The sequence below is a fragment of the Scyliorhinus torazame genome, chromosome 6 (assembly GCF_047496885.1).
Source record: "Scyliorhinus torazame isolate Kashiwa2021f chromosome 6, sScyTor2.1, whole genome shotgun sequence".
Lineage (NCBI taxonomy): Eukaryota > Metazoa > Chordata > Chondrichthyes > Carcharhiniformes > Scyliorhinidae > Scyliorhinus > Scyliorhinus torazame.
In genome coordinates this window covers 279,042,060-279,064,231 of record NC_092712.1, presented here as the reverse complement: position 1 = coordinate 279,064,231, position 22,172 = coordinate 279,042,060, and the positions used below count along the sequence as shown (strand labels likewise).

At 45.9% G+C, this 22,172-nt stretch overlaps 1 protein-coding gene across 5 annotated transcripts in view; it reads right to left on the bottom strand.

Moving 5' to 3' along the window:
• Positions 1-2,157: 2,157 nt before the first annotated feature.
• anln (anillin, actin binding protein) overlaps positions 2,158-22,172 on the bottom strand; it is a 194,259-nt gene continuing 174,244 nt past the window's right edge. For all 5 annotated transcript variants that reach the window (XM_072509741.1, XM_072509744.1, XM_072509742.1 and 2 more), the window contains 3 exons: positions 15,127-15,234; positions 10,455-10,627; positions 2,158-3,839 (listed from right to left, as the gene is read on the bottom strand). In XM_072509741.1, the coding sequence (XP_072365842.1) occupies positions 3,695-3,839; positions 10,455-10,627; positions 15,127-15,234 (426 nt within the window). In that variant the 3' untranslated portion in view covers positions 2,158-3,694. The remainder of the gene's footprint in view (positions 3,840-10,454; positions 10,628-15,126; positions 15,235-22,172) is intronic.

The window sequence follows — 22,172 nt, the reverse complement described above, 5'->3', positions numbered from 1 at the left end:
CCGAAGCAGAGGGTGTGGGTGAACAACCTCGCAGAATTCCTTAAGTTGGAAAAATTAAGTTCACCTTGAGAGGGTCTGTGGGGGGTTTGCCCGGAGATGGAAGTCGTTTATTACCTTCTGCAAGGATAGTTGAGACATCAGTAGTGGGAGCTGGGGGGTAGAGAAAGGCATGGTGGGTGGAGGGAAACGGCAGGGCGTTATTTATTTGTTGTGAGACTTCCTGTTTGTTCCCTTTTTTTGTTTTGTTTCATAATCAAAATATTGAAATATTTTTAAAAAACTAGAGCTGCATAGCATCCACCCAGGGCAGACAAAGATGAAGGTGCTGTATGCAGCTACATCTGGTGCCCAGGCATTGATAAAGCAATTGAAGAATTGGTGCAACAGTGGCACCCTTGCCAAATGCAGAAGTCCTTGCTGCCATCCACCACACTTGAACTTTGGGAATGGCCAGGTCGCCTAGGACCCAGGTGCACGTTGACTAAGTGGGCCCTTTTTAGGCAAGAAGTTTTTAGTCCTGGTGGATGCCCACTCAAAGTGGCTATCAGTTCAAGAGATGGGGATCACGACCTCTGTGACTACGGCAATGGCTTGTGCCAAGTGTTTGCCATTCAGGGATGTACCGAATCCATCGTGCCAGACAATGGCACCCATTTTAATGCCGATCATTTCCAGATTTTTGTACTAAGATGCCCCTACCACTCAGTGGTCTAATAGGTTAGCTGAGAGGGCTGTTCAGACCTTAAATAATGCAATGAAAAAGTAATCTGATAAACGACTTTGTACAACTCAACCTCCCACTCCACCATGGGAGCCACACCCGCTTAGCTGCTCATGGGTCATTGGTTGAGTACCCAGTTGGATCTTGTTTTTCCAAATTTGGTAGGGAAGGTGGTGGACCATCAGGCCTCCCAGAAGAATCAACGGTCAGAGCAGAGGGGTGACAAGTCGTTCCAGGTGAGACACATGGTTTTGGTCTGTAATTTTGCTTCAGGTCTGCCTTGGCTAGCAGGATGGTCTCATATATGTGGTCAATGTCAACTGGAAAACCATCAGAAAGCACATCAGTCACTTGGGGAATCAGGGGGCTGGCAACACTGAGCTTGGAGTCAACAAGACCCACCAGTATTGTGAACACTCATGTATTTCCATCTGGCCAGGGGGAGCCAGGGTTCCTGAATCTACTCTGCAGCTGCCCCCGCCAAGGCCAGTGAGGCCAATTTGCCTGCCGTTGAGGCAGTGCGTCCTGAGGTGACAAGCTGATTACCCAGAAGGGTGCCTACCTGTGGGAGGACCCAGAGGTCTCCAGATCGATTGACATTTTAATGGACTCCCTTTTCCCTGTTGGCTCTCATAACGTTTGTAACTTCTGCATATAGTTTTTTTTTGGGTAGTTGTAATAAGGGATTCAAGGTGGGAGGAATGTGGTAGTGCAGCCCCCTTAAGGTCTTGATGGACTACATGATCGCTCGGGGAACAGTCATGAATCCCAGTGAATAGGGAGCTTGCGTGGGGACCTGGGATCAGGAACCCGAGCAGTGTGGATCCCAGAGCCAAAGTATTAAGACTTATTATATTGTGTTCTGTGCTCGTCACTTAACGGTCTTTGTCTTTTAACAATAAACCCCTTTGTAAACCACCGGAAGCCTCGAGTCACCACAAAGTGGATATAGTATATTTGGATTTTCAGAAGGAAGTCGATAAGAGGTTGTTACACAAGATTTGGGGGCCTGGAAATTGCACGATTAGCTCCAATTGATGGTTGGTTAAGGAAAGGGGATATCTTTAGGGATGGCAGGGTTTTAGTGATGCAAGGGTCAGTACTTGGGCCTCAGCCACTTACAAACTATATCATCGCTCCCAATAAATCATGTGGTTCAGTATCAAATAAAATTTGATAATGCTTCTGTGAAGCATCTTCTGTTTTTACCACCATGTTAAAGGTGCTACATAGGTACAGGTTATTGACTTTTAACCAATTCATGAGAATAATGTCCTTTGAGATGGTTGTATATTTTGAAGCAGTTTATTTTTAAACAATGTCCAAACCCTGGTCTTGTAAAAATACAGTAAAACATTAAGAAATTGAACTAGATAAAATAGTCAATTGAAGATGGACAGGACAAACATGGAGGAAAACAAAGAATGTAAACTTACTGAAAATAGAAACAGAATAATTTTTAATTTAATATTCCACAAGTTTGTTAGTGTGATATTATGGTACTTATTTGGCATAGATTTAATAGCGGTATAAATTACAGCTGGGGCAATAACTATAATGTGAATTCTTTCCAACACATTCTATGATGGGCAATTATCAGCATTATCCAAAAATCTCTTAAAATTCTGACAATTGGAATTCACATATTATAATACACAATGGAAACAACATTTTAGAGCTGAATATATTTTAAGTCCGAACATATTTTAAGTAGGGTTATTAAATAATTCACAATGATGTTAACAGAAAGACATACAATAGGTGAAGTTTAACACATCTCTCAAAAAGGGTCTCTATAAATCCTTTGACCGTGCAGAATCTTAAGATGCTGTTTGCTAAAGTTAAATGTGACAGCCTGCAAGCATCAAGCAGGTAATATATAGCAGCATAATTGAAAACATATATTTGAAAATATTGCATAGTGTGCTCTAGTACCTTAAAAACCTCCAGTGCTTCAAACTACAGAAAAACAAGCATTTGCTATTTCAACTTGACATTTTCTGGAATCAGTCCATGTGTCAGGCCAACAATCTTAGGATTCATGGTGTGACAGCTGAATAGACTGGTTAATGTGTAAAACTCTTATCAAGAGGGCTCAGTACAATCCTACTCACTTGTAAGTCAGTTGCCCTTGTGTGCAAACTTTGCTAACTGTTGGTTGGACTACTAAATGGAAATTGATTCCGATGGTAGAGTTGATGGACTGAAGCCTGCCCCAGCATTAAGGGATAATGGTGTTGGCTAACATGAAGAAACATAATTGGTAGCTATGTCATCTTTCTGGACCCAGAGTTGAATTTTCCATTTTCCGAGCCGCGTTTTTCCTTGCGGCGTGCCGCTCACTGGCGGCGGGATTCTCTGTTCCCGCAGCTTGTCAATGGGATTTCCCATTGTAGTCACCCCACGCCACCGGGAAATGTGTGGGCAGGGGTGCGCTGCCGACGGAGAATTTCAGCCCCAGTCAGCTCCTCCTCATGGCTGAAGACAACACAATTAATATATTTTATAGGTATGGTTTATAACATCAGTTCCTCTTTTTTGCAAGTAATTGCTATCTGCAGTTCCTTACTTACCCGAAAGTGACATTTTTATAAATAAAATTCCAACCATGAAAGATACAGCTGTTCTTAAACGTGATCAGGTGTGGAGTTTTGAGGCATCTTTTCAATGGCAAAAGAACATCTGTAATTCAATAAGCTGTTACGGCAAAGCTGTTTCCTATAAAACATTATATAATATAATCATGGCCCTCCAAAATGACTTATCTTCCCTCCTTTACCTAATAAAGTTAAATTTGGACCAATCAAGCACCATCTTTTCTGCTATTAAACATATTTTCAGCCACTGCTGCATATTGGTTAGTGCCAGTGTAGTGACTGTTCAGGAACATTTCATGTACAAAATGTATCAAGTATCTGCACTTGTTCAATGCTCATGTTTAAGTTTAAGGAATTAATTGGCAAATAAAACTGATTAATAATGGTGTTCAATCTCTTTTAACAGGACGTGAGGCCTGTAGCAAGCATCTGGTTGCCAAGTCCGCAGGTCAACTAGAGCCCGATTCAGCTTCTGCATCCAGAGGTTGCGCTCATCCTTGGTATCAGCAGACAGCCAGTTCCTGGAATTGATGGGGTGAAATTATTAAGTTTCGAGAGTCATAAGAAAAGACTTAAACTGCACATCATTGTTCAATTCTTACATTATAATTCGAACAAGTTTATATCCAATCACTTTGAGCCTTGGTTTTGTTTCTCTTCCTCAGCAGATCTAGTTAATTTTCTTTTACCCTATCCACTTGGTGCCTTCTTTACTTTCAGCTACATAAAACATGTGCTCTTCAATTCTGGCATAGGGTTTAATGTTTAACCAACCGCATACATAGTAAATTGATTATGAAAAAACATCTTTTATCATCTGACTGGGAGCAGAGTCGGAGGGCAGCGTTCCAGTTGGACCACAGGGCAGCTACATTCTGTAAGGTAAGAGGGGATGGAGGCTAGGGCAGTTGCATGCTCCTCCTGCAGGATGTGGGTGGTGTGGGATACCACCGGTGTCCCCACTGACTATACCTGCGGGAAGTGCACCCATCTCCAGCTCCTCAGAGACCGTGTTAGGGAACTGGAGCTGGATGAACTTCGGATCATCCAGGAGGCAGAGGGGGTAATAGACAAGTGTTACAGGGAGGTAACCACACCCAAGGTACAGGACAAAAGTTGCTGGGTTACAGTGAGGGGAAAGAAAACGAACGGGCGGACAGTGCAGGGATCCCTCGTGGCCGTTCCCCTTCAAAACAAGTATACCGTTTTGGATGCTGTTGGGGGGGGGGGGGGGGGGGGGGGGGGGAGAGAGAGGAGAGATGGGGAGATGACTTACCGGGGGAAGGCCCTAGCGGCCAGGTCTCTGCCTCCCGGGTGCCAGGGCCAGGGATATCTCGGAGTTTAGGGAGTTAGGCTGGAAGTTAAAAGCCAGGACAGACAGACTTGTCATCTCTGGTTTGTTGCCGGTGCCACGTGATAGCGAGGCTAGGAATAGGGAGAGAGTGCAGCTGAACACGTGGCTGCAGGAATGGTGTAGGAGGGAGGGCTTCAGGTATTTGGATAATTGGAGTGCATTCTGGGGAAGGTGGGACCTGTACAAGCAGGACGGGTTGTATCTGAACCAGAGGGGCACCAATATCCTGGGAGGGAGGTTTTCTAGTACTCTTCGGGAGAGTTTAAACTAATTTGGCAGGGGAATGGGAACCGGATTTGTAGTCCAGCAACTAAGGTAGCCGATGTTCAGGACGTCAAAGCGTGTAGTGAGGCAATAGGGAAGGTAACACTGACAAAGGAGAGTACTTGCAGGCACGGAGATGGGTTGAAGTGTGTATACTTCAACGCAAGAAGCATTAGGAATAAGGTGGGTGAACTTAAGGCATGGATCGGTACTTGGGACTACGATGTGGTGGCCATCACGGAAACTTGGATAGAAGAGGGGCAGAAATGGTTGTTGGAGGTTCCTGGTTATAGATGTTTCAATAAGATTAGGGAGGGTGGTAAGAGAGGTTGGGGGGGGGGGGGGAGGGGGTTGCATTGTTAATTAGAGATAGTATAACAGCTGCAGAAAGGCAGTTCGATGAGGATCTGCCTACTGAGGTAGTATGGGTTGAAGTCAGAAATGAGCAGTCACCTTGTTGGGAGTTTTCCATAGACCCCCCAATAGCAGCAGAGATGTGGAGGAACAGATTGGGAAACAGGGGCAAAATTCTCCGGTATCGACGCGATGTCCGCCGACTGGCGCCCAAATCGGCGCAAATCAGTCGGGCATCGCGCCGCCCCAAAGGTACGGAATGCTCTGCATCTTTGGGGGCCGAGCCACAACCTTAAGGGGCTAGGCCGGCGCCGGATGAATTTCCGCCCCGCCAGCTGGCGGAAAAGGCCTTTGGTGCCCCGCCAGCTGGTGCGGAAATGGCATCTCCGGGCGGCGCATGCGCGGGAGCGTTAGCGGCCGCTGACGGCATTCCCGCGCACGCGCAGTGGAGGGAGCCTCTTCCGCCATGGTGGAGACGATGGCGAAGGCAAAGAGTGCCCCCACGGCACAGGCCCGCCCGCGGATCGGTGGGCCCCGATCGCGGGCCAGGCCACCGTGGGGGCACCCCCCAGGGCCAGATCGCCCCGCCCCCCCCCCCCCCCCCCCCCCCCAGGACCCCGCCCGCACCACCTTGTCCCGCCGGTAAGGTAGGTGGTTTAATCTACGCCGGCGGGACAGGCATTTTAGCGGCGGGACTTCGGCCCACCTGGGCCGGAGAATCGCCGGGGGGGGGGGGGCGCGCCAACCGGCGCGGCACGATTCCCGCCCCCGCCGAATATCCGGTGCCGGAGAATTCGGCAACCGGCGGGGGCGGGATTCACGCCAGCCCCCGGTGATTCTCCGACCCGGCGGGGGGTCGGAGAATCTCGCCCCAGATTTTGGAAAGGTGCAGAAGTCACAGGTTAGTAGTCATGGGTGACTTCAACTTCCCAAATATTGAGTGGAAACTCTTTAGATCAAATAGTTTGGATGGGGTGATGTTTGTGCAGTGTGTCCAGGGAGCTTTTCTAACAGTATGTAGATTGTCCGACCAGAGGGGATGCCATATTGGATTTGGTAATGAACCAGGCCAAGTGATGGAATTGTTAGTAGGGGAGATAGTGACCACAATTCTGTGACTTTCACTTTAGTAACGGAGAGGGATACGTGCGTGCAACAGGGCAAGGTTTACAATTGGGGGAAGGGTAAATACGATGCTGTCAGACAAGAACTGAAGTGCATAAGTTGGGAACACAATTGAAATGTGGAACTTGTTCAAGGAACAGATACTACATGTCCTTGATATGCATGTCCCTGTCAGGCAGGGAAGAGATGGTCGAGTGAGGGAACCATGGTTGACAAAAGAGGTTGAATGTCTTGTTAAGAGGAAGAAGGATACTTATGTAAGGCTGAGGAAACAAGGTTCAGACAGGAGGGATACAAAATAGCCAGGAGGGAACTGAAGAAAGGGATTAGGAGAGCTAAGAGGGCATGAAAAATCTTTGGCGGGTAGGATCAAGGAAAACCCCAAGGCCTTTTACACATATGTGAGAAATATGAGAATGACTCGAGCGAGGGTAGGTCCGATCAAGGACAGTAGCGGTAGATTGTGTATTGAGTCTGAAGAGATAGGAGAGGTCTTCAACGAGTACTTTTCTTCAGTATTTACGAATGAGAGGGGCCATATTGTTGGTGAGGACAGTGTGAAAGCGACTGATAATCTCGAGGAGATACTAGTTAGGAAGGAAGATGTGTTGGGCATTTTGAAAAACTGGAGGAGAGACAAGTCCCCCGGGCCTGACGGGATATATTCAAGGATTCTATGGGAAGCAAGAGATGAAATTGCAGAGCCGATGGCAATGATCTTTTCGTCCTCACTGTCATCAGGGGTGGTACCAGGGGATTGGAGAGCGGTGAATGTCGTGCCCCTGTTCAAAAAAGGGAATAGGGATAACCCTGGGAATTACAGGCCAGTTAATCTTACTTCGATGGTAGGCAAAGTAATGGACAGGGTACTGAGGGATAGGATTTCTGAGCATCGGGAAAGACACTGCTTGATTAGGGATAGTCAGCACGGATTTGTGAGGGGTAGGTCTTGCCTCACAAGTCTTATTGAATTCTTTGAGGAGGTGACCAAGCACGTGGATGAAGGTAAAGCAGTGGATGTAGTGTACATGGATTTTAGTAAGGCATTTGATAAGGTTCCCCAAGGTAGGCTTATGCAGAAATTAAGGAGGCATGGGACAGTGGGAAATTTGGCCAGTTGGATAACAAACTGGCTAACCGATAGAAGTCAGAGAGTGGTGGTGGATGGCAAATATTCAGCCTGGAGCCCAGTTACCAGTGGCGTACCGCAGGGATCAGTTCTGGGTCCTCTGCTGTTTGTGATTTTCATTAATGACTTGGATGAGGGAGTTGAAGGGTGGGTCAGTAAATTTGCAGACGATACAAAGATTAGTGGAGTTGTGGATGGTGAGGAGGGTTGTTGTCGACTGCAAAGAGACATAGATAGGATGTAGAGAGCTGGGCTGAGAAGTGGCAGATGGAGTTTAACCCTGAAAAGTGAGAGGTTGTCCATTTTGGAAGGATAAATATGAATGCGGAATACAGGGTTAACGGTAGGGTTCTTGGCAATGTGGAGGAGCAGAGAGATCTTGGGGTCTATGTTCATAGATCTTTGAAAGTTGCCACTCAAGTGGATAGAGCTGTGAAGAAGGCCTATGATGTGCTAGTGTTCATTAGCAGAGGGATTGAATTTAAGAGCCGTGAGGTGATGATGCAGCTGTACAAAACCTTGATAAGGCCACATTTGGAGTTGTGCGCGCAGTTCTGGTCGCCTCATTTTAGGAAGGATGTGGAAGCTTTGGAAAAGGTGCAAAGGAGATTTACCAGGCTGTTGTCTGGAATGGAGAGTAGGTCTTGCGAGGAAAGGTGGAGGGTCCTAGGCCTTTTCTCATTAGACCGGAGAAGGATGAGGGGCGACTTGATAGAGGTTTATAAGATGATCAGGGGAATAGATAGAGTAGACAGTCAGAGACGTTTTCCCCGGGTGGAACAAACCATTACAAGTGGACATAAATTTAAGGTGAATGGTGGAAGATATAGGGGGGGGATGTCAGAGGTAGGTTCTTTACCCAGAGAGTAGTGGGGGCATGGAATGCACTGCCTGTGGAAGTAGTTGAGTCGGAAACATTAGGGACCTTCAAGTGGCTATTGGATAGGCACATGGATTACGGTAGAATGCTGGGGTTTAGATTAATTTGTGCTTAATCTAGGACAAAAGTACGGCACAACATCGTGAGCTGAAGGGCCTGTTCTGTGCTGTATTTTTCTGTGTTCTATGTTCCCTATGTTCTGTCACCTCTCCAATATAAACAGACAGCAGAACTATGAAGGAGAACAAATACATTAGGCTAGTGAATTGGGCCCCGCTGTTATTTAAGCATGATACCTGAAAATAAACTGCAATCTCTGGGATATAGAATCTGTTCTACAAAATATTTTTAAAAGTAAATTCTGTGATGAAGAAAGAATCTAAGCTGAACTAAGGTTTTCTCACTTGAAGATGCACACCAGCATACTTCGAATACCACCCCAATCCATTTGAACCTAATTTCTTTGACTATGGTCTTGCCAAGACTTGCCAAGTCATGTGTTTCTGTTTTCCTGTCAATTATATACATCTTAGATAGGGAATGTCACCAGAGCTGTATTTCTTGATAATCCCTCTCCTTTTCATTCTTTCCAGTAAAAAGAAGTAAAGGAATACTATTATAAGACAAGATTATCCTAGTTTACATTGAATAGGATCCTTTCACTTGTTCAAAGAAAAGTTATTTTGAACCATTCGGCCCTTTCCTGAGGGATATTTCATGGTAAACAGCAGCATGATTGATATCAGCTCAGTATTTGAAACTTAATGTATAGTTCATTGTCTGATCACTCATTAATACCACTATCCTGAAAGATCCCCTCAAGCAAGATCGGTTAGATTGTGACCTCCAAAAAAGTTAGTAACAACAGGACAGGAGTAGGATGTTCAGCACCTCTAAATATCCTCTACCATTCAACTAGATTGTGGCTGATATGTACCTTAATTCTCCTTACCCATATTAGTGCCACACTTGCCGAATAAAAATCTCGATCACAATCTTGAAAGTTGCAATTGTACCAGAATCCACAGACTTTTGGGGAAAAGAATTCCAGATTTCGACAATGCCTTATGTTCGAATTTCCCACCTCAATGGTCTAGCTCTAATTTTAAGATTATATCACCTTGTTCAACATTTCCCCATCCCAATCAAATAATTTCTTTATATTTTTATAATCAAGTACTTTCTTCATTTTAAATAGCAAGGGAATACAAACCAAGTTTATGCAATCAGCCCTCATAATTTAACCTTTTACATGCAGGTATCATTCTGACAATGCAATATGGGGCCCGATTTAACAGAAAAGAAACAGAGTCCCATGTCGAATGCGTTTAGCTGGGTATTTCCTGCGCTGGAAGCGCAAAGAACCCCATCATTAAATGGATCTCTGCTTCATTTCTGGCCTCGGTGAGGAACGCCCATTGAGGCCACACTTAGTCCTGTTTCCTGCACTAAAGGAGCTCCCCTAGCCAGTGCAGGAAAAGATCGGGGTGCCATAGATCCCCCACCACGGCCTCTGGATCCCCCTCCAATACACCAATAACGAGGTCATTGAGGCACCCGCACCCCGCCTCATAAGGGCAGGATACCCAGCATGGGCAGGATGCCACCTGGGCACTGCCAGGGTGCCATTGTGGATGCCAGGGTACCACCCTGCCCTGCCCAGAGTCCGACCACCCATATCCTCCCCCACCCGCCCCCTCCAATGCAGATACGCTTGGTCCACGTTTGTGGAAAACAGTGCTAAACAGCGTCCGCTCAGAGTCTCTGAGGTGAGGCTGTTTGGTCCCGGGCATTGGGTAGATTCGGCGTAGACATATTCAAGTTAGATTAACTGTTCACTTGAATATGCAAATCTGGGTCCAGCCCTCAAAGACCTTGCAAGATCTTGTTAGAGAGGCCTCTTGTGAGATTTACCGGTCTCGTCACATCCCGAGTCGGGAATGGCGAGGCCAATAGATTGCACCCATAGTTTAGCACTGAAATTTCATGTTGAACTTTCCCCATCAAAAGTAGCTGACCCTGTTGCTTACTTGGTGACACAGAGTGTATTTTTGCACTGACTGACTAGAGTCTCTCTGTCATCTTCTCGCTGAGGTCTTACAGTGATGAGTTCCAAAGTGTTGGGTCGAGCACAGAACTCACGGTTAGCTGGTTCTATTTTTCTGCTAGTACAATTAGCCAGGTTCACACGACCAAGTGGGTTCTGGAGGTAAATAAAGAGTGTTTAATCACACCTGCATATATACACATCAGTGCTCAATAAATCTTAAAGCCAAATCAACAAGCATCAATAAACATCTGAAAAGATATGTAATATTTTATTATGCTCTCTCCTCTTCTGTACTATCTGATCAGTAATCAGCAATCATAAAAAGTTGTTGAAATCTTAAATTACCTGCACCTTCATCTTTCTACACCATAAATATAATCAGATGTTCAAAATTAATCGGAGGTTAATATTGTATTGCAGTCTACAATTGTGTGTGTCACGAGTTTAATTGAACCAGATGCTTCAAATCTTTTATGCAATGCACCATATTGGGTGTTGGCTAACCCAAAGTGAGACAATTTCTGGTGTTTGTTATTATTTAATAGAATATTTAAGCTCAACCTAAAATCTACATATCTTTTTTATGAAGTGAAAGCTTAGAACATTTCTTTTTAAAGCAAAATTAAAGGGACAAGAAACAAAAGGTTGTTTCAAGGGTGAAGATACTCAACTTGTTGAAAAGAACAGTTGTTCATCTCATGTGAAAAACAAATGATTCACCAGTACTCTTTGCTTTTGATACCTTTTTCCTTTTCCAAGTTTATATTCATATTGACACTGCCCCATTCACCCAATGAGTTTCAATTTCACTAACAGGTTGAAAGAGGATCAGGCCTAGGCAGATTGGACACAAAAGGATCAGGCCTAGGCAGATTGGACACAAAATTGGAAGGTAAAACACAAAAGAGCAATGGAAAGCCTTGAAGGGGGGGGGCGGGGAGAGTTAGTTTGGTAAGAAATGAGCTGAGAGTGGGGGGGGGGGGGAAGAGAAAGAGAATCAAAGTCTTCAGGTCCATGGATGATTAACAAATTAAACAGAAAAAGGAGGCTTATGGTAAATGTCAGGTACATAATACAAAAAGTACAGAATGAGAAAAGAGAAAATTAGTATGAAGAGAAAGGACTGCATGAGAAAAGATTACTGGGTAACAAAATGGAACACAGAGGTATTTTATAAACAAAATGTAAAAGGATAGACAAAGGAAAGGTGAGGTCAATTGGAGACCAAAACAAAAATCCTCTGGATGCTTTGGCTTCCTCCCATGGTCCAAAGATGTGCGGGTTAGGTAGATTGGGCATCATAAAATTGCCCGTGTCTAAAGATGTGCAGGTTAGGTGGTGTTGCAGGGAAAGGGCAGGGGAATGCACCTAGGTGGGGTACTCTTTCAGACGTTTGGTGCAGACTCAATGGGCCGAATGGCATCTTTCTGTGTTTTAGGGATTCCATGAAATTCTATATCTCCATGTTTTCATTCCCTACAGCTAAATTCATCCTGACATTCCGATGATCTTTTTAGCCATTATTTTAACATGCTTCTCTAAAAGGAAATGCAAGGAGTGTCAGCAGATCTCATTTATATTCCATTTCTACAACTTGCATTCATAGAACACCTTTTACGCAGTAGACCATCACAAGGTGTTTCAGAGAAGTGGAAATGAACAGCATTTGACACCATCCACATAGGAAATATTAGGGCAGGTGACCAAAGCTTGGTCAAAGAAGTAGGATTTAAGAAACATCTCCAAAGGAGGAAAGAGAGGTAGAGAAGTTTGGTGAGGGAATTCCAGAGCTTCAGGCTTAGGTATCTAGGCCACTAACATTGGAGGAAAGGGAATCAGGGATGCTTAAGAGCTCAGAATTGGAGAAAAGCAAAATTGATGGAGAATTGTAGCTGAAGGAGGTTAGAGTGATAGGAGGCAAGGTCATGGAGAGATTTGAAAACAAGGAGAATTTTAAAACTAAGTCCTTGTCAAACCTTCCCAATCTGCTTGCTATGATTTACTTTATTATTAGTCCTAACCTTATCAAAGAGGGATGGTAACATCGTGGTCACGTGACTGGACTAATAACCCAGACGCCCAGACTAATGCTCGGGGGACGTGGGTTAAAATCCCACCATGGCAGCTAGTGGAGGTTAAATTCAATTAATAAATTTGGAATTGGAAATCTTGTCTCAGTAATGGGAACCATGAATCTATCATTGATCGCTAACGTCCTTTAGGAAAAGTCCTACATGTGACTCCAGACCTACAGTAATTCACAACTTCAAAATGGCCCAGCAAGCCAGGCAATTAAGGCCTTGCCATCGACACCCAAATCACATGAAAGAATATATATATATTTTAAAATACACATCTAAATTAACCTGGCAAAAAAGTTAGCAAACAGGAACAAATTGCAGTCAGAAATACTCAAATTTGAAATGGCTGAAGTACATATGAAAATATTCTTATGAGGAAAGAAAGCATACATTTTTAATTAAAAAAATTTTTTTTAGAGGACCCAATTCATTTTTTCCAATTAAGGGGCAATTTAGCATGGCCAATCCACCTAGCTTGCACAATTTTGGGTTGTGGGCACAAAACCCACGCAAACATGGGGAGAATGTGCAAACTCCATACGGACATTGACCCAGATCCGGGACTTCAGCGCCGTGAGGCCGCAGTGCTAGCCCACTGCACCACCGTGCTGCGGATAGCAAAAATGAATTCAGCGATTTATGGGCACAATGCAACCAAAACATTTTGGAGTGTCATTTTGAGCGGGTTTGGTGGGGTGTTTCATGCCGGCTTTTTGGGAGAGATCATTCCGGTATTCACCCACAAAGACATTTTTCTGGGCCTTGGGGAGTTTCTCCCTGGTGTAGCCCACACATAGAAATTTTTCAGCGGCAGTGCGGAGCTGAACTTGCTAGCCAGACCGGCTGCTCAGAAATCGGGGCGCCATTTTGAAAGAGTGCCTGATCTCTGTGCGCTTGTTGGTCTTTCACCCATGAGCTATGCCAATGCCACCTCCCTGCAGATGGGCATTAACTCCCTCTATGTGAGGACACCCCGCTATGGGATAATGCCTCCACTCCACCCCACCCCACATGAGGACGCTCAGGACGCCCCCAACCCCTTTGCAGGGTGAGGACGCTGCCACCCACCATTCGCGGGGCGAGGACGCGTGGCCCTCCCCCCCCCCCATTTGCAGGGCGAGGACCCCCCCCCACACATTTGCGGGGCGAGGATACCACCGGACAAGTACAAACCCCTCCGACATGGACATTACCCCTTCCTCCTCCCCCCCTATGCGAGGACATCCCATAATGGGATCACTGCGGAACCCCCTTTTCAGCCCCCCAACCTTTGAGGCCCCCTTCATAACCCCCACTTTCATGCGCATGCCCCCCTGATAGGCACTCCCCATGGCAGTGCCAAGCTGACCTTGGCAGTGCCAGGGTGCCCACATGGCAGTATGAAGGTGCCCAGGTGCCACCCTGATGAATGCCCAACCATCCAGGGGTCTCAATGGACCAGTCATAATGGCACCTGGAGGGGGGGTGGGGGGGTCTCCCAAGCACGCGGGTGAACCCAGGCTCGGGATGAATCTGGTGAATGCATTTTAAAATAAGCCTAATGGTACGTTTAAACATAATCTCCCTATGTCTACAAGTGATGTGTGGAAAATTGATTTTGCTATTGTTGAACATCATAATCAAAAGCCATGTGCAGCAAGTAATTTTCTGAGAGAATGGTGTAAACATCTCAAACTGTCAGATTTTAAATTGTACCTATCTGGTTCAGAATTTCATCTAAACCTGATTTTGTAAAATTTTTTTTACAGTTCCCAATTCATCTTTTTTCCAATTAAGGGGCCAATCCACCTACTCTGCACATCTTTGGGTCGCGAGGGCAAAACCCACGCAAACACGGGGAGAATGTTCAAACTGCACACGGACAGTGACCTAGAGCCAGGATCGAACCTGGGACTTTGGCACCGTGAGGCATCGGTGCTAACCACTGCACCACCTTGTTGCCCTTAAAGGGGATCTCTTAATATCATCCCTACACTTCAGTCCCAATAAAAAATTAAATTGCATTTAAACTGGTAAGTGAAAAATCACAAGGTAAGACTTTTCATTGAATCACAAAATGGTTGCATTTTGCCATTCGGCCCTTCATAGTGTGCCAGCACTATTTTTCTGGCACTATTTTAGACTCGGGCAGACACACAATCACGATTCAAATAATTATGTAAATGGCTTCTGAATTTTACAAGATTTGAGGAAATAGATAGATGCAAAGGAAGCTATGGGGAAAAACAGATTTCAGGAGAAAGTGTGCATTGATGGTGCTTTGGGTATATTCTTTTTACAATGTCAAGATATTAGCCTCCTCACTTCCACTTGTCATTTAATAAAAGAAGTGTATGCCCTTCCTGGATAACAACATCAAACATCAGAAGCTGCAAGTGGTGCTTCAGCATTTCCAGGTTAGATATTTCAAGCACAATGATGATTGGTAATGTATGTGTTGCGAAAAATCTATTTAAAAATATTTGGAAATGAATGCAAACAGCAAAAAGGATATTTGAATTGCAGTATCGATGACTTGCTTCAGTTGTTATTTTCTAACATTGAAGTGAAAATTCTTGAAAGACTACAAACCTTGCATTTTTCGTCATCTGGATAGGTCCAGTATGAGATGCAGTTTCCTGACAAGACACACCAGCGTCGGTGCCAAGCTCCAAAACCACTGACATCATCAAACATGGTCTGTAAGGAAAGAAATGTGTCACGTTTACCACCACCCATGTAACATTGTATCAGCTGTGAAAACATGTTTGTGATTTTACTTAAAAAGAAAAAGACAACTTCCCTGTCCGGATTACTTCCAAAGTCTCCACTCAATTCTAGTCTGTTCACATGAGTACTTGCATCACATTTTGCGATTAAAATGCTATGTTTTATATTTCTTTAGTAAATTTTCATTAAGCATTTGGTTTCCCATTTTCTTTTCAGAAAGCTTAGGTCAAATGAACAAAGGTAAAGGTTTTGGATTCCTTTCTGTATGTAGAAATATAGAACAAGTAAAATTTGGAGATCTGAACTTTTGATAAGTATTTTCTTTAATTTATTCATGGAATGTGAGCATCACTGTCTGGCCAGCATTTATTGCCCATCCTAACGGCCCTTGAGAAGGTGGTGGTGAGCTGCCTTCTTAAACTGCTCAGTCCGTGTGCAGGTACACCCATAGTGCTGTTAGGGAGGAAGTTCCAGGATTTTGCCCCAGTAACAGTGAAGGACAGTTCGCCGCCTATGATTAAGTGAGATAGATTTGTATTAAAAAGGAAAAGCTTGTGTACTACATTTTATTTTTATAAGAAGCAATAAGAAATAGACATCTTATTTATCTTCTGTTCATTCATTTGTTACATGTAAAATGATCCACCAATGGTTTAAGGATCAGCTTTGGTTCATGAATGTGCCCTTTAATCCACTTCTTGAAAGATTAGATAAAAGCCATCGGTGTCTGCAACATTACAGTACCTTCTACACACAAGAGTTTTATTATTATGGCTCACAGGATATGTTAATGATCAATCAAGCATCAAAGTTACACCACAGATCACAAGAGACACAAGGTCCGCTAATGGAAATGATTGGAGATAGAGAACAAAGAAAGAATATCTAGTGTAGATGATAATTTGTGATGGGGAAAAAAGGCATCTCTTAACATTAATCACAACTCCCCTCAGGTATGCTCCATAGATAGGAAAGGGTTAACTCAATATAGTTGATTTCTGAAGTCTCCAAACTGATGTGTCGGGTAAAGCTTCGAACATCTCTACATGCTTCAGAACAATGGGGAAAATAGAATAACAAATTGAATAGGTAGGAAAATCATTCAGTGGCATAGGTGTATAATGTAGTCCAACTCTGTTCCACTTCATAGAATTTACAGTGCAGAAGGAGGCCATTCGGCCCATCGAGTCTGCACTGGCTCTTGGAAAGAACATCCTAACCAAGCCCATCCCCTTAACCCAGCAACCCCACCCAACACCAAGGGCAATTTTGGACACTAAGGGCAATTTAGCATGGCCAATCCACCTAACCTGCACATCTTTGGACTGTGGGAGGAAACCGGAGCACCCGGAGGAAACCCACGCACACGGGGAGAACGTGCAGACTCCGCACAGACAGTGACCCAAGCCGGGAATCTAACCTGGGACCCTGGAGCTGTGAAGCAATTGTGCTAACCACTATGCTACCGTAATGTTTAATTGTCACCCAGGTTGTGACACTGGTGGCTTTTGCTCATTAGTCTATTGGCCTCGTAGATAAACGTAAAATTGCAGCTTTGTTAAGGGGATGATAATAGTGCTGAATGAGAAGAGATCCTCCATCAAGATGGGGACTGTTGAAATATGAAGTAACTATTTATACACCATTAAAACATAATGAATTGACTCTCAAAGTACTGTTGGATGGTCTTAACCTCGTTAACATCTTGTATAATAGTTTAGAAGGAAATAATGTTTAATTCCAGACAAACAAGTACACAAAAATCTGTGAAGTTAGACAGAGTGGAGCCAATCAGATTGTTTGCATGTGTAATGATATTCGGTTTGAACAAGAGCATGAATGCACAACATGACACAACACAAGACCCTAAGGGGTCTTGTCCATTCTTTGAGGTGAAGGTGACCATGGTTATGATCTGGGGTGTCTGGTAGGGTTTGGGCAGCACGGTAGCATAGTGGTTAGCACAATTGCGTCACAGCTCCAGGGTCCCAGGTTCGATTCCCGGCTTGGGTCACTGTCTGTGCAGAGTCTGCACATTCTCCCCGTGTGTGCGTGGGTTTCCTCCGGGTGCTCCAGTTTCCTCCCACAGTCCAAAGATGTGCAGATTAGGTGGATTGGCCATGCTAAATTGCCCTTAGTGTCCAAAATTGCCCTTAGTGTTGGGTGGGGTTACTGAGTTATGGGGGTAGGATGGAGGTGTGGGCTTGGGTAGGGTGCTCTTTCCAAGAGCCGGTGCAGACTCGATGAGCCAAATGGCCTCCTTCGGCACTGTAAATTCTATAATGCACATGGGTGTTTGTCAAGGCCAATCTACACCTGGAAGGTTCCGCTGCAACGAGGACAGGATATTGTAGACAATTGAATTTGCCAAATTGCTGGCTCAGAATTTTCTTTTCCCTGCGTTTTCTCTCTGCCTTCGTTTTGTGCTTTCTTTCGAAGGAGGCCACACCATTTATTATTTGATTGTTTCAGGTGCAGTACATAGGGGAGCTTCTCCCAGGACTTAAAGTCAATAACAAAACTCCTACAATGCAGAAGGCCATTCAACCCATCAAGTCTGCACCAACCCTCTCAAAGGGTCCTTGCCTTGGCCCACTCCCCTGCAACCCCAACTAACCTGCACATCTTTGGCCACCAAGGGGCAATTTAGCATGGCCAATCCACCTAACCAGCACATCTTTGGGCTACGGGTGAAATCTGGAGCAGCTGGAGGAAACCGATGCAGACACGGGGAGAATGTGCAAACTCCAGTCACCCGAGGCCGGAATTGATCCTGGGTCCCTGGCGCTGAGGGACAGCAGTGCTAACCACTGTGCCATTGTGCGTCCCATGAACCCTTCAGAATGTAGCACTTCTTTTGACCTCATCAGAGGGCACCCCAGACTCGAGCTCTCCACAGAAGATATGTTTCTGGTAAGCCAGTGACAGGCATTTTGGCTACATGATCAGCCCAACTTGGTTAGGACTGCCTCAATATTGGGTGGATGCTCGGCATGCCAGCAGGTCAACAAACATGGTGTAGAGTTCCATGTTCTGTTCTTGGCATTTCTCTTGGAGCGGGTAAACACAACGGGCGGGATTCTCCGTTAGCCGGCTCTGAAATCGGGGCATGCGATCGGGTGGAGAATAGCTTCAAACGCCAAAATCGCAATGCTCCGCCACCTTGTAAACGGCGTCAATGCGATGCACGTACATTAATCACTATTTGCATATCATTAGTGGGTCCACCCACGATTCTCCACCTCCGATAGGCCAAGTTCCCGACGGCACGGTCCATGTATGCTCTCAAACATCGTGAACCTGGCGTGGTGGCTACTGAGAGAGAGAGAGAGAGAGAGAGAGAGAGAGAGAGAGAGAGAGAGAGAGAGAGAGAGAGAGAGAGAGAGAGCGTATAGAGTGCCCCGCCATACATCACCGACAGTCGTGCCACTGCCCCAGGGGCTACTGCCAGGGCCAGGGGGTGTAGTGGGGGGTGGCCAGGAGATGGGCTGTGGTGGACAGGTACGGAACACCATTACCATGGGCGGCAGGTCAGCCATGCAGCTGTGCATGCTGCTGACAGCCCACTTTAAACCTGGTGCCCTGGGTCATATAGGTGAACTCCCCCGGGGCACCCACTGGGTGCTCTCTGGCCCCAGCTGACCCATCAGCTGTATGGGCGCCCCAGCACGACCTGTCCCATCTTTTCGGCCTTGATCAGTGTGTGTGTATAGTGTACTGTTAATGCGCGGCTGCAGCTTGTCAGCCCTGCGAGTGTCCATCACGGATCTGGCAAGTCCCACACTATTTTTCATGGGATTCAATGGTGTACCACACAGCACTGGTGCTCGCCCCTCGCCAGTAGTGGAATCGGTGCAGTTGCGGAGCTGATTTTCCTGTCGTAAAAGTCCACGGATTCTCCATTGGTGTCAACGCTTGGTCACAGAAATGGTGAATCTGGTCCCATATCAATGGTTTCTCAACCTTTTTAGAAACTGCACCGATCCTCTTTCAGCAAATATGGTACATCCTGCCTCTCCGTCTGCATGGCAATGACAGTCAATTAGATGCCAATGCATAGGACAGAGGTGCATCCAAATATTTTGTTGTGATTAGAAAGATAGGAAACTGCTTTGGGGATTAAGAGCATATTTAACAGACATCTTTAGCAAGAGGAGACCACTGCTTATGTTTTTTCCTCGATGACCCGCTCCACACCTGTTGTTCTGTACCAACTCTTTCACTGAAGTCACCAGGAACGATTAGTTTGTCTGACTATGGAACAGTAGTAATCAAGGAGTGGAGGACATTTTTAAAAACGTTCTTTATTCCAAACAAGTGTGAAACAGCAACAAATAAAATACATACTCCACAAAACCATTGTCCACAGCTTGTACAATTTCCCCCCCTTTAACACCCTACTCCCGGCGAGGAACAATTCCTCAAACAGAATCATGGACAACTCCCACCGCCACTCGAAGCACTCACCCCCTCAACTCATTATTCATCTCCGACCAGAGTAAGTTGTACAAGCCAGGCCATCACCCTAGTGGCGTATCCAACCTCCAATATAACAGGATCCTTCGCCGGGCAATTAGGGAGATGAAGGCCACAATGTCAGCCCCTTCCCTTCCAGAAGGTCCGGCACGTTCGATACCCCAAAAACGCCACCAATGGGTCCGTCCTGACCGTCAACCCCACTATCTTAGATAGCGGCTGTGGTAATACCAGGTATTGCGGTACCTGAGAGGTGGATGACCATTGGCTAGACCCAGGAGTCTACCATTGGTTGATGTACATAGCTCCGCCCTGAGAGGCGGAGCATAAGAACCAATGCCGTCCCAGCAGCCTTAACTTTCTGTATCGAAGCTGCTGGGGAACAGTTCCAGCAGATTAAAGCCTATTAGTTATGACTCACCTTGTCTCGAGAGTAATTGATTGTGCATCAGTGTCCCAAACACTACCTCCCAGTATCTCTCCAGCTTCTTGCAATCTCAGAACATGTGCACATGATTTGCCGCCCCGCTCACACTCTCGCATTCACTCAGCCACCCCCTGGAAGAACCTACTCATCCTCGCCCGAGTCATATGTACCCTATGCACCACCTTGAAGTGAATCAAGCTCATCCTCGTGCAGGAGGAGGTTGAATTCACCCTCTGCATCGCATCAGATTCTCCAGACTATTTGCCCCAATTCTTCCTCCCATCTGTTCTTGATCCTCACCACCTGTGCTGTTCTCCCCCCCCCCCCCCCCCCCCCCTCCCCCCCACCCACCCACCCATAAAAATCTCCTAGCCTCCCCCAACTCACCTGGGAGCAGCAGTTGCTCAAATAAAGTATACTCTGGCAACCTGGGAAACGCCTTCCACTCTTTTCGCACAAAGTCCTGCACTTGCATATATCTAAACTCAGTACCCCCCGGTAACTCAAACCTCTCCCGCAACTCATTCAGACCTGCAAACTTCCTTCCCAGTACAAGTCCCTAACCCTCTCCAACCCACCTCCCTCCACACATCGCATCCATCTCCCCAGCTTTAACCTGTGGTTCCCATACAGTGGCGTCAACACCGACATCCCCTCCAACTTAAATGTCCCCTCAACTGATTCCACACCGACCATCGACTGCACCACCGGCATCCCCATATACTTCCCCGGAGCTAACGGCAGTGGAGCCATCACCATAGCCCTCAGATTGGATCCCCTGTAGGACTCCTTCTCCACCTTGACACCCACCCCCCACATCATCACATTCGCTACCCAATAATAATGCAGCAGGTTCGGTAACACCAACCCCCTCTTTTTGTCTCTGCCTCTGTAACAGAGGCCTCTTTGCCCTCTGCTAGAACAAACAGAGTTATTATCTCTTGGTTGTTACCTGTCCTATGTGCTAGCGAGACGAGGAATAGAGAGAGAACAGTTGAACACGTGGCTACAGGGATGGTGCAGGAGGGAGGGATTCAGATACCTGGATAACTGGGGCTCATTCTGGGGTAGGTGGGACCTCTACAAACGGGATGGTCCACACCTGAACCAGAGGGGTACCAATATCTGGGGGGGGGGGGGGGGGGGGGGAATTTTGCTAATGCTCATCGGGGGATGGGAACCTGAATTGTAGCTCCAGTGTACAGGAGGTTGAGAATAGGGAGGTCATGAGTAAGGTTTCAAGGTTGCAGGAGTGTACCAGCAGGTAGGAAGGTGGTTTGAAGGGTGTCTACTTCATCACCAGGAGCATCCAGAATAAGATGGGTGAACTTGCAGCATGGATTGATACCTGGGACTTCGATGTTGTGGCCATTTCAGAGACATGGATAGAGCAGGGACAGGAATGGTTGTTGCAGGTTCTGGGATTTAGATGTTTCAGTAAGCTCAGGGAAGGTGGTAATAAAAGGGGAGGCGTGGCATTGTTAGTCAAGGACAGTATTACGGTGCAGAAAGGACGTTTTATGAGGACTCGTCTACTGAGGTAGTATGGGCTGAGGTTAGAAACAGGAAAGTAGAGGTCATTCTGTTGGGAGTTTTCTATAGGCCTCCAAAAAGTTCCAGAGATGCAGAGGAAAGGATTGCAAAGATGATTCTGGATAGGAGCGAAAGTAACAGGGTAGTTGTTATGGGGGAACTTTAACTTTCCAAACATTGACTGGAAACGCTATAGTTCAAGTACTTTAGATGGGTCAGTTTTTGTCCAATGTGTGCAGGAGGGTTTCCTGACACAGTATGTAGATAGGCCAACAAGAGGCGAGGCCACATTGGATTTGGTACTGGGTAATGAACCAGGCCAGGTGCTCGATTTGGAGGTAGGTGAGCACTTTGGTGATAGTGACCACAATCCGGTTACATTTACTTTAGCGATGGAAAGGGATAGGTATATACCGCCGGGCAAGAGTTATAGCTGGGGGAAAGGCAATTGTGATGCGATTAGGCAAGGTTT